Raw genomic sequence first — 16,232 nt, forward strand, 5'->3', positions numbered from 1 at the left:
TTAAGTCAGCACAGAAGACTTCCTGAGCAATCTAGAGTCTGGTGGTTTAAAGGTAAAACATGCATCTAAGAGAAGGAAAGGGCGCCTCTTCTCCCGTATATGCGCCAAGTGCAGAGGGCCTCTCAGGCTCTGTCACAGTCACCGCGTGGGACACCGCTCAGACGGGGCCCCGACCACCCTCCCCATCTCCCTCTGGTCCCCTCGCCCCCAGCAAGCACCCTGCCTGCCTTTCCCTCCTTCCCTTCCCAGGTGTCCTATCAGTCAGGGCAGCCTGGGCACAGCTCGCTGCGCACTGGCCCCACTGCCACATGTGTTCAGCTGGGCAGGCGCGGGACACCCTCCAGGCTCCACAGTGCTCACTGCTAGGAACCGCATCTCATTCGGTTCATCATGGGCTCCCGGTGCTGGACGGCCATGTGCCGGGCAGGAATTCAATACATGTTTGTTAAATTGCACTGGAACCTGGAAGAAAATAACCTGTCAGTTCACGAATTATTTTAACGCTTCTACCTGTGACAGGATATTGTGTGGCAATCAATTATTCATTTTCTCCTCAAATGCCCTAAATCTCTCTCCTCCAGAGCAACACTTCACGGCAATCACTCACAGCTCAGCCCTCTACTCAGGCTTCTCCAAAGCCGCTGCCTGCGATGACTGCTAACTCAAGAGGCATATTTTATGTTTTGTATCACTTACTCTTAAATATTTGATACAATGAACCAACTGCTCCCTTCTCTCTGTAATGCTCCTTCTGTGGCTTCCAGGACCACTTTGAGCTGATTCCATTGACCTCTCATATCTCTGACTACACCTTCCCCCAGCCCACCTCCTCCTGCTCCACGCAGGCCTTGAGCATAGCAGTTTTCAGGGCGCTGAATTCTCCCTGGAAGATTGGTTTAATAATTATGTATCCTCTGTGTATATCCTATACTTGCTGATCATTCCGAAGTGGGTCTGGATGTCACAAGGCATCCCAACATGACCTCATGTCTCTTCCCTGAATCCCAGTTCCTGGCCTCTCCCTACTTCATGGTTTTCCCTGTTAATTGACACAGGCACATTGACAAAAGCCTGAAACCCAGAAGTCACCCTGTATTTCTCCCCAGCCCCCACACATCTACGTCAGCGGCCAAGTCTTCATCTGCTCCCACTCCCCTCTGCTCCTCTTTGCCATCTCTCACCTAAACTGGTAACTGTCTTGCACCCACTGTTCTGCAGTTCCGTCTCCATCCTGCCCCCAGTTTTGTCTCCGGCGTGCAGTGGCATTACATTACTTTCCTAACTCCTTCAGTAGCTCCCCTTTGCTGCAGATTGCTCTAACATCTTCATTTTGGTTCTTCATGATCCGGCCCCTGCTCATCCTGCCAGTGATTCCTGCTCACATCCTTGCAGTTCCGAGACTAGAGCGCTCCAGTTAATGACTGCTGGCTTTGCCTGTAGTCCTTTTCATCTGCGCAGTGAATTTCTCTCAGTCCTTTATCGCCTTGCTCAAATACTGCCTCCTCTGGGAGGCTTTGTCCTTCTGCGTCCTGAGAGTTAATTGCTTTTCCTTTTGTTCATCATATTTATATCCCACTCAGGAGTGTGAGATCCCCACAGGCAGGGACCACATCTGGTCACCTCTGCCTTCCCAGCCCCTCGACTTGTTCCTGGAACGTGCTGCCCACTGTCAGATGGTCATATCTCAGCTTCTTCTCTTCCTGTTGACTTTCCCTCCAGAACTTCAAGTTTCACTTTTAAGATGAGACTTCTGACTGTTTCTCCTTTACTAATGTATGAACCCTTCTAAAGCCTTCTGAAGACAACAGTAGAAATTAACAGGTTCTGGTAGCCATGGACATTGTGGGCGGTCCGTCTGAAAGGGTCAAACTGCTTTGCTTGTGTCAACACGTAAATCCAGTTTGCCCAAAGCACAAGCTGCACAGCTTCAATACGCATCATGGGTTTCCTCTTTCCATGGAAAATGTAGCAAGGGGAAGGAAACTATCATTTACTGACCAGCCTGTGCAAGGTCCAGGTCATAGGTTGTCATCTCCCAGGCCTCCTGGATCCTCCTTGAGGAGGCTGGAGCGGAGAAATCTCTGGACAGGGCGAAGTCCAGCTGTCTGGCTGATGCATGGTTCCCCTGAGCAAGGGTTTTCTCTCAGAGCCTTAGTCTCCTCATTTGAAAATAAAAGAGGTCAGGCCAGTCGGTCCCCAGAGCCTGCCAGGTTCTAGTATTTCCTTAGCAAACATTTACCCAGTGGATTCTCTCTGAACCAGTGCCTGTGCTGGGCGTTAGAGATGCAAATGAGGTGTGGCTCTCAGCCTGTCATATTCAGTGGGGAGAATAAATCTGCTCTTCTGAATACACAAGGTCTATTGTGACTAAAGCCAGTCGCTGATTGGACCAATGTAAACAAAGTATGTTCAGTTTAAAAGAAAAACCTACAGAGACTATCATGTATAAAATTTCCTGCTAGGTTTTAGGTGGATGAGAAGAATAAATTATTGTTCCTCTCAAAAGAGGCTCTAATCCAGTGGAAGACACACTGTTCATGCAGCAAAGAAAACACCTTTTCTAATTCCTGTTCATGCAGGGATAGTTTTCCAGGCCACCAGTGACAGACCAACTCAGGTTTTCTGAAGGGTTTTATGTTACTTATCATTGAGTGGTTTTTGTTGTTTGTTGTTTAGTTGCTCAGTCTGTCCAATTCTTTGCGACCTCAGGGACTGTAGCCCTCCAGGCTCCTCTGTCCGTGGGATTTCCCAGGCAAGATTACAGGAGCGGGTTGCCACTGCTTCCTCCCGGGGATCTTCCCGACCCAGGGGTGCAACCCACGTCTCCTGCATTGGCTGGACACTGATTCACTTAGCACTGATTCTGAACTTAACACTGATTCGGAACCACTGAATCACCTAGGAAGCCCCATCATTAAGTTTGAGGGAAACAAATACTGATGCTAATATTTGTCCTAAATGCAGCCTGGCTATCGTCATAGCAGAATTTATGGTGGTTTTGATAAAGGGCTCTGAATCCTTCTGTTACATGACATGTTCTTTTACCTGAAGCAGCCAGTCCTTAAAGAGGCATCTCCATCTCTCCAGGGTGTGTGTTTTCTCCATTTTGTATTCTTGGAGAGTCTAGCCATTGTTTACGTTATAGAAGATAAATACAGACTGATGCTACACCATGCTAGGAATGTCTGCCTAGTCTCAGATCACCGTAAAGAATGTTTTCCCTCTTTGTCTTTTGTTCCCAGCTTAAAAAATCAGTTGGGTTTTTTTCAGCTTTATTGAGGTATAACTGACAAATAAAATTATAAGTTATTGAAAGCATATGGCATGATGATTGGATAAATGTATCCGTCGTGAGAGGAAGAACCGAATAGTTGCGCATATGGTATTTGAAACTATATCCAGAATTTCTAAGATGTCTTTAATCATGGCAACTTTGTAGATAGAATTGAGTACTAATAAGAAAGTAGATTCAGAGCAAAAGAAATGCAGATGACTTTACATCAGTAATTTCAAACTCCAAGAAATAAAATGACTCTTAAATGAATAAAACAAAGATTACATTTTTAAATAATAGGTTTTATTTTTAGAGAAGTTTTAGATACACAGCAAAATTAAGCACAAAGTATGGAGAGTTCTCATCTGCCACCTGTACCCACATATACACAGCCTCTCCCACCATTAACATCCCCCACCCAAGTGACACCTCACAGCTGTGAACCTGCATTGACACATCATTGCCACCCAAAGTCTATAGTTTGCATTAGGCTTCACCCTCAGTCTTATACATTTTATGGGTTTTGACAAATGTATAGTGTCATGTATCCACCATTATAGTATCATACGGAATGTTTCACTGCTCTAACAATCCTCTACCCTTTCTGTCCATCCTGTGATTCCTCTCTCCCTCCTAACCAATAGTAACCACTGATCTTTTTACTGTCCCTATACTGACTGATCTTTTTACTGTTTTGCCTCTTTCAGAATGCCATACAGTTGGAAGCATATAGTATGTAGCCTTTCAGACTGGCTTCTTCCATTTGGTAATATGCATTTAAGGTTCCTCCCTGTCCCTTTTGGGTTGATGGCTCATTTCTTTAGCACTGAATAACATTCCGTTGTCTGGATGTATCACAGTTTATCGGTTCACCTACTGAAGAACCTCTTGGTCACTTCCAAGTCTTGGCAATTAAGAATAAAGCTGCTATAAACATCCCTGTGCAGTAGCACCTCACACCCATTGCTATTGTGGACATGTTGGCTGCAAAAGTTTGGTCACATTGTTTTATATTTTAAGTATATATGTCCTTTAGAAATATAATATTTATCTTTATGGATTAAAAAATAATTCCTGTGCAAGTTTTTGTGTGCAATAAGTTTTCAACTCTTTGAGTAAATAGCTAGGAGTGCAACTACTGGAATGTATAGTAAGAAGATGTTTAGTTTTATAAGAAACTGCCAAACTGTCTTCCAACGGGGCTGTACCATTTTGCACTCCCACCAGCAGTGAATGAGAGTTTCTGTCACTCCTCATCCTGGGCTGCATTTGGTAATACCAATATTTTAGAATGTTGTCATTCTAATAGGCATGTTATGGTATCTCACGGTTGTTTTAATTTGCAAGTTTGTAATGATGTATGACGTGGAGCATTTTTCATATGCTTATTTGTGACCAGTGTATCTTGTTTTGGTGAGGTATCCTGATTTTTGTCTGTTTTTTTAAATTGGATTGTTTTATTATTTTGATTTTAAGAGTTATTTTTTGTATTTTTTAGATAACAGTCCTTTATCAGATGTGATTGTTATGAATAGTTTCTCCACATCTATGGCATATCCTTTCATACATTGGACAGTGTCTTTCACAGAGCAGAAGTTTTTAATTTAATGAAATCCAATTTGTCAAGTATTTATTTCATAGATTATGCCTTTGAAGTTGTATCTAGAAAGTCATCACTAAACCTAAGGTCATTTAGATATTCTCCTATGTTATCTTCTGGGAGTGTTACAGTTTTGTGCTTACATTTAGATCTGTGATCCGTTTTGAGTTAATTTATGTGATGCGTATAAGATCTGTGTCTAGACTGACTTTTTTTGCATGTGAATATACAGTTTTTTCAGCGTTGTTTGTTGAAAACCTATCTCTTCTCCATTGTGTTGCCTTTACTCCTTTGTCAAAGATTAGTTAGCTATATTTGTGTGGGTCTATTTCTGGGCTCTGTATTCTATTCCACTGATGATTTGTCTCTTCTTTCACCACTATCATACTGTCTTGATTACTATAGCTTTTTGGTGAGTCTAAAAGTTGGGTAGTGTCAATTCTCCAACATTGTTCTTCTACTTCAGTACTGTGTTGGTTCGTCTGCAAGCTTTTTTAAAAATATTGCAAATCTCAAAAAAAAATTCCTATTTGTTTATTCATTTGGCTCCACCAGATCTGAGTTGCAGCATGCAGGATCTTTAGTTGTGACATGTAGGATCTTGTTCCCTGACCAGGGATCGAACCCGGGCCCCCTGCATTGGGAGCATGGAGTCTTAGCCTCAGGACCACCGCAAAAGTCCGTCTAGTATATTTATTGAAAAAAAATGTGTTTGAGTGAACCCACACTGTTCAAACCTATGTTGTTCAAAGATCAACTGTACATAATGCACCTCAGATAACACTTTTAGTTCTTAGGTAGAGACCTTAACACATTTGGAACTGGCTGTCAGGTACAGGAGCAAAGGACCTGCAGAAGATAGCTTCAGACTAGGTGATCAGCTTCTAGTCCATAACTGCCTGTCATAGTTGACACTAATGAATGTCTAATAAGTGGGTAAGCTGGAGATAGCTGAAAATGAGGATAGTTATTAAATATGTTAAGTAAATATCACGATAAGAAACTGACAAAAAGAACTAGTTTCAGTGTGAAGCATTAGTGAAAGCAATTTAACAGGCTGTCTGTCTCCTGACTCTAAGTAAAAGATGAGAAGGGACTGAGTACGACCCAGAAGAGGCAAAATTCAAAGACATCATGGAGGTCTAATTAACAGGCAGATGACTGTTTTCTAGCTTAGATGACTTGACTTACTGGTGATGCTGTTAATCAAGACAAGACTTTAAACAGGAAGAGCAGGTTTTGAAGAGAATACAGTGAGTTCAGTTTTCATCGGTGAGTTTGAAGAGCCAGGAGGACCCCCCCTGATGAATGAGACTAGTCAGTAGCTTAAAATGTAGCTCTGGAGCTCAGGTGGGGTGTCCAGGCTAGAGAAAGAAGATAACCATCATCAGAATCTAGTTTATTTTAAGAGCTGATATCTCTTTATTCCTATGCAGAGTAAAAAGAACCCAGACGATGTGGTGGATGTTATAGTCAAACACATGATAAAGCGTTAGCTTTGAAAAAGAGTATGAACATCTTGGGCTTCCCTGGTGGTACAGTGGCTAAGACTCCACGCTCCCAATGCTGGGAACCTGGGTTCAATCCCTAGTCAGGGAACTAGATCCCTCATGCTACGACTGAGAGTTTGCATGCCATACAGTCAAATAAATAAAGAAAAATATTTTTTAAAAAGAATATGAACATTTCTTATGATGAAGGAAAGAACTGTTAAAATAATTAATGACTTAAGCTGACTGGCAATGGTCTGTTGAGGAATTGTGATATTTTTCATGATCTGAGAATGAATGCCTACAGAGAGAAAAAAAAATGAAATAAATGCTGGGTAGCGATTTGAGGAGCCCAGCTGAGGGAGAATTTCAAAATGTAATTACTGCTGTGTGCTAGTCATCACTGACTGCTAAAACAAAATACCACAGACTGGGTGCCTTAAACAACAGAAGTTTATTTTCTCACAGTTCTGGAGGCTGGGAAGTCCAAGATCAAGGTGCCAGTGAGGTTTGGTTTCTGTTGAGGACTCTTCCTAGCTTGCAGACAGCCACCTTCTTGCCATGTCCTCCCATGGCTGATTGAGAGAGAGGGAGGGAGTGCTCTGGTGTCTCATCCTTTGTTCAGTCACCAAGTCGTGTCTGACTTTTTGTAGCCCCATGGACTGAAGCATGCCAGGCTTCCCTGTCCCTCGCCATCTCCCGGAGTTTGCCCAAGTTCATGTCCACTGAATCAGTCTCTTCCTTTAAAGACATTAATTCTATTGGATTAAGGCTCTACCTTATGACTTCATTTAACCTTAATCATTTCGTATTCCAAACACAGTCACATTGGGGTTTAGAGCTTCAAACTGTGAGTTTGGGGAGGGACACAATTCAGTTCATGGCATATATAATTCAGCACTATAATGTGAGTTCTTTTCCCATTTATACACAAGAGCAAGAGAGACGAGAGATGGTTGAGTTGATCCAAATTTGGGAATTAGCAGGATAGGCTGGAGAGAAGGTCAAAGTGGCAGATGAAATGAGGGGCTGGTGAAAATATGGCTTAAAATTACTTCCCATGGGTTCCAAGAATGATGGAAAGGGAAGCAGCAGGGATTGGTAAGCTTCATGGAAGGTCCTCTCAGGTCTGGAGGCTGGAGAACAAAAGGGAAACCTTTATCATGTACCATCTCTTGGTAGAGTCCTTTCTTGGGATGTGATTGGTTGTTTCTGCACTTTCAGCTTCACTGGCAACCGATGAGACTCATCAAACTGGAAAGATTTAGGTTCATTAGTGATAGCAATGATCACATTTTTCTTTCTTTTTAGACGACTAAATACGTTGAACAAGTGTGCCTCAATGAAACTTGATGTGAACTTCCAAAGGAAAAAGGTAGGTACAACTTACTATACCTTATTAAGACCATGGCTATACCAGCAGGACAAGCTGCATTCACAAATTAAAAACAACACAAACCTAACCAAAATTCTGAAATGACTGACCGTCTATGTGTTTATTCTCCAAATATCTCGTCTTATCTTAAGCATCATGAATAAGCCCGATAGGAACCTAGGCTAACATCCGTTTCACTTTGCTTCAGTTTTGATCAGAGGGTTTGCATACAAACGTAAAATGCCTTGTTTATGATAATCTTTCAGAAGTTTGTTTAGCTGTAAATATCCACTCCATATTAGACTCAAATTCTCTAGTGATTTGTAGATCAAGAGAATGCAGACCAGAATCTATGGGGTGGGTCATGCCAGGTGTCTTCTGCTTCATTCTTTCCTATGGCATTTTATTTCAAGTGCAGTTCAGGACGTGTTCATTGTCAGGCTGGTTCATTTCATCATGGTTGAGCAGGTGGAGGGAGAGGGTAACAAGAGGATTCAGAACTCGCCCCATCTCTGCATTCTCACCCTTGCCCTTTTCTCTAGTCACAGGGAACATCCTTCAGTTTCCCGAGTCACTACACTGCTTCTCTCTTATAGGACTTTGCAGGCAGTTTTCCCTCTGTAGGAGTAAGGCTGGCGATTTCAGTTCTGAAACAAAGTTATACTTTATAGAGACTTAACTGTTTTCCACAAGCTACGTTATGGCATTTCATGCATTGTGGCAGAGGGTCTCTGTTTTCTAGAGAAGGAAAATAAAACCTGAACTGGCCAAGTCCCTTGCCTGTGATCTATTAGCTGGTGGAGGAGCAGGGTTTCAACTTCAGGTGTGTCTGACTCCAGAACTGAGGCCCATAACCACTGTGCTGAAAGACCTCTTTCTCACTGAATTGATCCTTTTAGGAAATTCAGAATTAAAATCGTTAGCTACATTTTTCATTTCACATCTTCTGTATGTAACAAGTCAAGCTGCACTATATTTTGAAGAAGCAGAGAAAACATCCCTGAGTTGTAAGAAAGTGTTCTTTATTCTGGTCTACACAGAGAAGTCATTACAGCCCATGGATTTTAAGTCACTCCCGAGTAACCAAATCTTTAAAAATAACTTTAGCCTGAATTTCTGCTCTAAAATAGCACCCAAAAAAAGCGCAAATGAATTTTGGTTGACCTCACCTTCAGAACAATTTGGGGTTTGAGCTAGGAACCAAAGATTCAAGCTAAGGAGGGAAAATGGTGAAAAACAATATCCAGAGAATATATTAAAACATGGGCAATTTGTCCGGGTCAAAGAAAAATGAAAAATGTGGGAATAAACGTCCCAACAGCTGTCTGGCTGAATAGAGCCTTTGAGAAGTACATACACTTTTTGAAGCAGGAAGGTCAGATGTTGTTTTGGTTGTAACACATGGTTCTTATTAAACCAAGTGCAGCCACGCCTGTGTGGCTGTCTGTCCGGCTGCCAGTGCAGATCCTTAGCTGCTATGTATCACAAACACAAATGCCAAAGACTAACAACACGATTTGTTTTCAACCAAGTGGTGTGATTGAATTCTTCCCTTTATCACCAGCATTTCAAAACCCACATGTGGGACAGGCTTGAATAACATGCATTAGGCCATGTTACCTTCACAGAAGCTCCTCTGTAAATTGGTCCCTTCGGCTTTCTGATGTTCTTAATTTATGCCTTATGTTGGCTGTGGTGGCATATACCCTTACAGCCCTACTTAGCTGTGGGCCCCATGGATGCAGGCACTTGAATAAAACAGGGCTTTCCACATTGTAATGTAGGGACTTGTGGCCTGAATTTTGAAATAAATAAATCCAGTGAGTGGTCTCCACCTACTCACGAATCTTAGCCGTGATGCGTTTTGGGGGCTGTGGTCTAAGCAACTACATAGGAGACCCTGGTGGTGGCACATGTTCCTATGATCTGCTCCTTACACAAGTCACAGACCAGCCCTTTGTCATTGTTCAATCTCTCAGTTGTGTCCAACTCTCCATAGCACCATGGACTGGAGCACACCAGGCTTCCATGTCCTTCACTATCTCCCGGAGTTTGCTCAAACTCACATCCATTGAGTCAGTGATACCGTCCAGTCGACTCAACCTCTGTCACCCCCTTCTTCTTTTGCCTTCAGTCTTTCCCAGCATCAGGGTCTTTTCCAATGAATTGGCTCTCACATCAGGTGGCCAGAGTATTGGAGCTTCAGCCAATCCTTTATTTTATTGCCAAAAAAAAAACACACACACACACACACACACACACACCTAAATACAGACTAGGACTGGGATAAATGATCAGAAGTAGAAAGTAAAACTTGAGAACCAAGCACCACAAGAGCTGCAACCAACTGTGAAATTAGTTTGTTTGGCAGAAAAAAACAAAAAGTAGCATTTCCTCTGGGCTTGTCCCTATTTTAATCAATCCAAGAAACAGAAATACAATGCTCACCTCTAATCTGCAGAGGCCCAGACATGTTTAATTCCCCAGAATGTCATCCCCAAATGGCTTCACCACCCGGGAACACAGTCGTGCTTCTCCCTCCAAGCCTCAGGAAGGCTGTGTGTGCTTCTTAGCACTCTGTGGTGCGATGAGCAGGTGCCTGCAGGCCCACTCCACAGCAGGCACCACTGCTCATCACTAAGCCCACGTCATAGATACAGAGATCGAAGGACAGGGAAGCCGAGTAACTTGCCCAGAGCCACTCAGAAACAGCACAGGCAGGACCTGAACACAGCTGTCCTGACCCTCCTGGCCCTTGAGAGAGATTCAGAAATGTATTGTCATGAGCTTCTGGCCCTCGGCCTGAGACCCGGAAGGGCTTCCTCAGCAATATATACAATTAGGTATTTTTATTGTTTTAGAAGAGGGATATTTCTTGCTTTTTGTACTCAAGTCCACAATTTATTTAATGTCTTCATGGAAATTTACCTTTGGATCTCTCGTGGTAAAAGAGTCATGAATTTCATTGCTCTGCTTTGAATTTGGTTCTCACCTGATTTTGTTTAATCCTGAAGAGTTTGGTGGGTTGACCCAAGATGGGAGAAAAAAAAAAAAATCCACAAATCGATGACAATGGTGAAGCCTCATTCATACTTAGATAGGCTTGCACTTTCCTTGTACATCAAATACCACTCACTCGTAAAGCACCAAGACAACTGAAATCACACCTTACAGAAGAGAAAAGCAGTCCTTTAAAGATTCAAGATTACTTTCCCCATGAGAAGCAGGTAGCGTGCCCTCAATCTTGGCCATGCATCTCACTGAAAGACTTACTAAACGCCCGCATTTCTGAGAGCCTGAGGACCCAGCCGTTCCCCACCTTTGGCCTCAGGCTCCTCCCCTTGCAATGCTGCAAGTGGCAGGGCCGTGCTTCTGAACAGGAGGGCTCAGCCACTCAGCTCCAGTCAACGGTAATGGAAGATACACAGCTAAATTTCCATGTACGTGGAGTAGCCACCTCTTATGAGCTCCTGTTTCCAGTGTGAAGAGATGGTCAAATTTTGTTTAAAAAAGACAAAATCCTTCCCTTTGCAGTGTGTGTTTTTGGCATTTGTCTCTGAAGCATATATTAATTTCAGCTATGACTATTCTCACTTTCTTAGAAAAAGCCAAAAGAAGTTTGAAGTTTCCTCTAAATTAAAAACGCCAAGGCACATGCAAAGTTACTCTTTCTCAGAAAACTGTTCCTTCATTATGTCCTACAGAATTCAGACTTGCTTTATGAGGACACTGAAATCTCCTCGTTACAGTCAGTGTTAATGTGATGTGGGCTCTATTCAAAGTAAAAGTCAGAGACTGAAGACTCCAATAAGGATCTCTGTTAAATGAGGAAAGAGAGAGATGTGTACACACACAGGACTCCTCCACAAGATTTCCTGAGGCAGGACGAGCGGCTTCCAAAGAAGGTCCTGGTTAAAGTCACAGTTTTAATAAAGCTCTCTGAAATCATGACCCCAAGGTGGAAAGCAACACAGAAACCATGACTAATCGCCACGTTGCAGCCAGCACCTCATGGCCTGGATGCCGTGGGTATTTCAAAGGAGCTGCAGCTGTTGTGAGGGGGCCCAGTCTCAGCCTCCGCCTGCCACCCTCCCCTCCCCCATTGCCTTTCATAACCTCAAATGTCCCATCAAATAAGACACCACCTGGCAGCTCCAAACAGCAGAGCAAATGAGAGAAGTGACATTTCATTCCATCATTCCCTCAACTGGAAAGTAGTACATCTTACATTGAAGAGTGTTATGTGTGAATATCCTTGAACCTGGATCTTTGAGTGAGAGGAGCTCTTCAGTCATCTTTTCCAACCTCCTATCCAGCACAGGATTTACTTTCAGAGCATCCAATAATTCACTCAGCCTCTGTTTATAAACATCTAGACTTGAGTTCATTAAAATGCAAGGCAATTTATTTTTTCCTAACTCCTGGAAGTCTTTCACATAATAGTTGACTTGATGTAAACGTGCCCATCTGATTCCAGCTCTTCTCTCTGGAGAGGCACAGAATATGGATTTCTTCTTTGTCCAGACCAGAGCTCAGCAAGCTGCTGCTCCTGCTTTGGTGAAGAAAGTTGTACTGGAATAAAGCCACACCCATCCTTTTGGCTGCAAAGGCAGAGTTGAGTAGTTTCAATGTTCTAATATTTACTATCTGGCCCTTTACAGAAAGTTTTCTGACCTCTGTTCAATCTAGAGCAAAGTTTTTTAAACTGTCTACAGTGAATGATCGATTTTTTAAAAACTTCCCAGCCTGCCACTGACCAAGATACTTTTGTAAAATTCATTACAAAACAATTATTAGAAACATTAATAATATTAGAAATATGAATTATACAATCATTAGATAATCTCTAATAATTGTACTAGAGAAAATACAAGACTAAATGTTTTATTAGACTTTGCAGATACAAAATTGCATTCCAATAAATATAACTGGAACAAATAGAAAAGAATTACAAAAATTGTTCATATTTTTACTAAAAGTGTACACTTAGGCAATTAATATGAAGAATCACGATTGCATTTGCAACTTTTTTCTGTTGTTCAGCTGTCAGAACTAACTAAAAAGTTTACTTTGAAATACCACTTCCCCATATTAAATGTCTGTACGCACATTTCAATCAAACACTATGACTATGAGTATTCCCCATCGTGAGTTTTCTGTTTGTTATCGAATTTAGGTTTGATTGACAGAAACCACTCACAGGCGAAAATGTGTATCTCACATGCTTCTCTGTTTTAATATTAACCATCATAAAGAAGCCAGTCTCACAGAATATGTTGAGTGGGGCTTACCTGACGGTCCAGTGGTTAAGACTCTGCCTTCCAAATTGGGGGAGGAGGGTGCAGGCTCGATCCCTGGTCAGGAAGCTAAGATCCCACATGCTTTGCAGACAAAAAAAACAAAACATAAAACAAAAACAATATTGTAACAAATTCAATAATGACTTTAAAAATGATACACATTAAAAAAAATAAAAATAAAGAGGTTTTTAAAAGTAAAAATAAATAAATAAATAAATAAAAATTAAAAAAAAAAAAAAGGATTACAAAACCAAAAAAAAAAAAAGTAATTTTTAAAAGCTTTGGCTATTCTTTTTTACTTTTACCAAAATGAAGTAAGTGATGCTATATTGTCAAAATTCATCTTTAATCCACAGTCACTAGCTAGTTTCTACAATAGTCTTCCTGTAAAACCATGGGTCCTGTACATTATACACTTTGGGTTACGCTAGATAAACTGATCTTGAAATGTCACATGTAACATGGACTTTGTGAGCCCAACACACAAGCTGGTCTCAGCCCTGTTTAGTAAGACAAGTCCAGTGATCATTTGGATAGCACAGCCATGCTAAATGGTGACAAATGGTTTTCATATTTACTCTTAGTGTCTGAATTCACCTCGCTGAAGACTGGTTAGGGGACTGTCAGCCCCTTGACCACACTTTGAGTTTGTACTGTTCTCGAATTCCTTTTTTCTAAACCAAACCATTACCCCTTTCAATCATCCTTCATAGAAGGTTATGATGTCTAGATCACTGGCCAACCTGATTACTCTACCCTGGAAATATATCCCATTCCCTGTGCACCTTAAGCTGTGACTTGTTGTTCCTAATGTATGTTACCGGTGCAGAATACAATGGGGCTGCTCGTCCCAAGTGTTGAGATCCATGCTTTTGATCAGATATCCTAAGGTGGATGTCTTGGTTTGGTTACTACATTACATGATTAACTCATATTAAGCCTAAATCTGCTACAACTCTCAAGACTATTGATAGGAAAGAAGACTGTTCCATCTCATACATCCTATAATAGATTTGTGAAGTTAAGTTCTTCGTGTTTAACTTCATGAAATTTCATCTTATTACACAGGCCATCCTTCAGTTCTGTTAAGATCATTATGCATCTCAAATCAGTATTCTCTAACAACAATAATTAGTTTCATTTTGCACTTTAAGATTTATCTGGCATTTTCACATATAATCTCCTTTGATTCTACTGGCAAAACATGCCAGATGTGGGTTGTTACTGTTTCCATTTTACAGCTGAGAAAATTAAGTCTCAGAGTGAGTGCCTTGCTTAAGATCACTTAGTGAGACCTGAATGGATGGGATGGGGGCAGGGTGGAAGGGAGGTCCAGAAGAGAGAAGACATACGTATACTTACAGCTGATTCACTTCATTGCACAGCAGAAACTAACACATTGTAAAGCAGTGGTCCTCCAATTAAAAATAAATAAACAGCAACGAAGAAGATCTCCTAGTGAATAATCTGTGCCATCTTCACAGTTTAAAAACATGAATCCTTCTGACTCATTCAACTTATTCTTAAAATGGACACAGCCTGAAGGCGTCCTGAATCATTTGCTTTCAGTCTTTCCATCACCCTCTCTGGTGGAGTTACTCAACCAGCTACTCACAAAACGCTCTGTAGCCTCCAGCAGTTTGGTGTCTTGGCCTTTTGTCAGTTCCTGGCTGAAATCCAGACATACCGTGTCCCTAGTATTTCCCTGGTTTACTAAATCGTTGAGATAACAGAATAAAGTTAGTTTGGTGTGTATTTTTCTCATAAAAACATCTGACTCCTAGAGGTTTCCATTTTGCATTTCTAAATAATCACAAACTATTTGTGTTTAGCCTCAAAAAAAAAAAAAGAAATCTGATCATCTCCTAAGGAGTACACCTTACATTTATTATTGGAGAATCTGCTATGTCCCTGACCATCTGCTGGGCCATGAGTGTATAAAAAACTAAAACTGTGGTGTTTTTCATGCTGTGAATCAAGGCCCATTGGTAGGTTATCAGATGAATCTGGTGGGTTGCAAACAACATAAAAAAAAAATGAAATGGACTAAACTAGAATATAAAATATCAGAGGATAAGATAACTGTGATAGCATAAATTTATATATTTGTTTATTTATTTAGCTTTAGTGTAATTTGTATATGTGCCTTGAGTTGTGCTGGAATTTTTTCTTTTTAACGAATAGCTAACATGTTTTGAGCACTTAGTATGTTCCATATACTATTATCAGTGCTGTATTACTTCCTTTTTTCCTTCTCCAGTTTTATTGAGGTATAATTGACATATAGCACTGTATCAGTTTAAAGTGTGCAGCATGATTTGACTGACACACATCATGACTACCACAGTAGGTTTAGTGAATATCCATCATCCCAGAGATACAATGCTAAAGAATAGAAGAAAAAAAAATGTTTTTCCGTGTGATAAGAACTCTTAGGACTTACTTAACAACTTTCATATATAACATACACAGTATTCATTATATTCATGGTGTTTTACCTTGCATCTATAGTACCCACTTATAACTAAAAAATGTATTTCTTATTGTATGTCACTATCAGTTTCAAAGATCCTGCACCAGTGGGAAAAAACAGACACAGAATCATGTCAGTACCCTCTGGATGTACTCTGATAATTGCATACTAAAGAAGATAGATATCTTTTCCTTTTCTCTCTGTTTTATTTTTGTTTTTTATTGCTTTGATTTTTGTTTGTTTGTTTTGGTTCAAACCATCTAAATACTGCAAAATTTCCCTGAACTGTTTGCCTTTTTCCCCAGGAGTTTACCACTTTTTCACATGCCTTGGTTGGGTTGTAAATATCTCTTTTTGCCCAGAGCCAGTATAATAAGCTCTTAGAGCCCAGCAGACAGGAGCGGGCTTTCCATCCCTAGCCCGCAGTGCCCGGCTTGGCATCTTTTCTAAATCAACATAAAGAAGTCCTTCTCCAACTAGTATGTGGTTTGCTAGCATCAGTAACCAAGTTTGGGATTGCTTTAGAGAGCTCATTGGAGCCAACACTAAATGTTGTAGTTTCTATTTTAAAATATCTGTATTTTCTTTAAAAGCATATCCTTCTTTTGCCTTCTCAGAAACTATTTGCTAAAAGTTTTTTTCAGAATGTTTACTTAATATCAACTTCTCCTAGCTTCCTGAAATATGACATGAAAATCCAATAAACTCAACCTCCAAACT

The 16,232-nt window shown here is 41.0% G+C and overlaps 1 protein-coding gene and 1 long non-coding RNA gene across 7 annotated transcripts in view; both read left to right on the forward strand.

Annotated features, from left to right (window-relative positions):
* The window catches only part of STARD13 (StAR related lipid transfer domain containing 13), a 403,121-nt gene that overhangs the window by 357,218 nt on the left and 29,671 nt on the right, over nucleotides 1-16,232 (forward strand). For all 6 annotated transcript variants that reach the window (XM_040267096.1, XM_040267094.1, XM_040267098.1 and 3 more), the window contains one exon: nucleotides 7,676-7,739. In XM_040267096.1, coding sequence (XP_040123030.1) covers nucleotides 7,676-7,739 — 64 coding nt within the window. The remainder of the gene's footprint in view (nucleotides 1-7,675; nucleotides 7,740-16,232) is intronic.
* LOC120883128 lies at nucleotides 10,004-15,076 on the forward strand. Its single transcript, XR_005725673.1, has 2 exons — nucleotides 10,004-13,233; nucleotides 13,306-15,076. It is a non-coding gene; the product is annotated as an uncharacterized LOC120883128 (long non-coding RNA).

Source organism: Oryx dammah, unplaced genomic scaffold (assembly GCF_014754425.2).
Source record: "Oryx dammah isolate SB20612 unplaced genomic scaffold, SCBI_Odam_1.1 HiC_scaffold_24, whole genome shotgun sequence".
Classification (NCBI taxonomy): Eukaryota; Metazoa; Chordata; class Mammalia; order Artiodactyla; family Bovidae; genus Oryx; species Oryx dammah.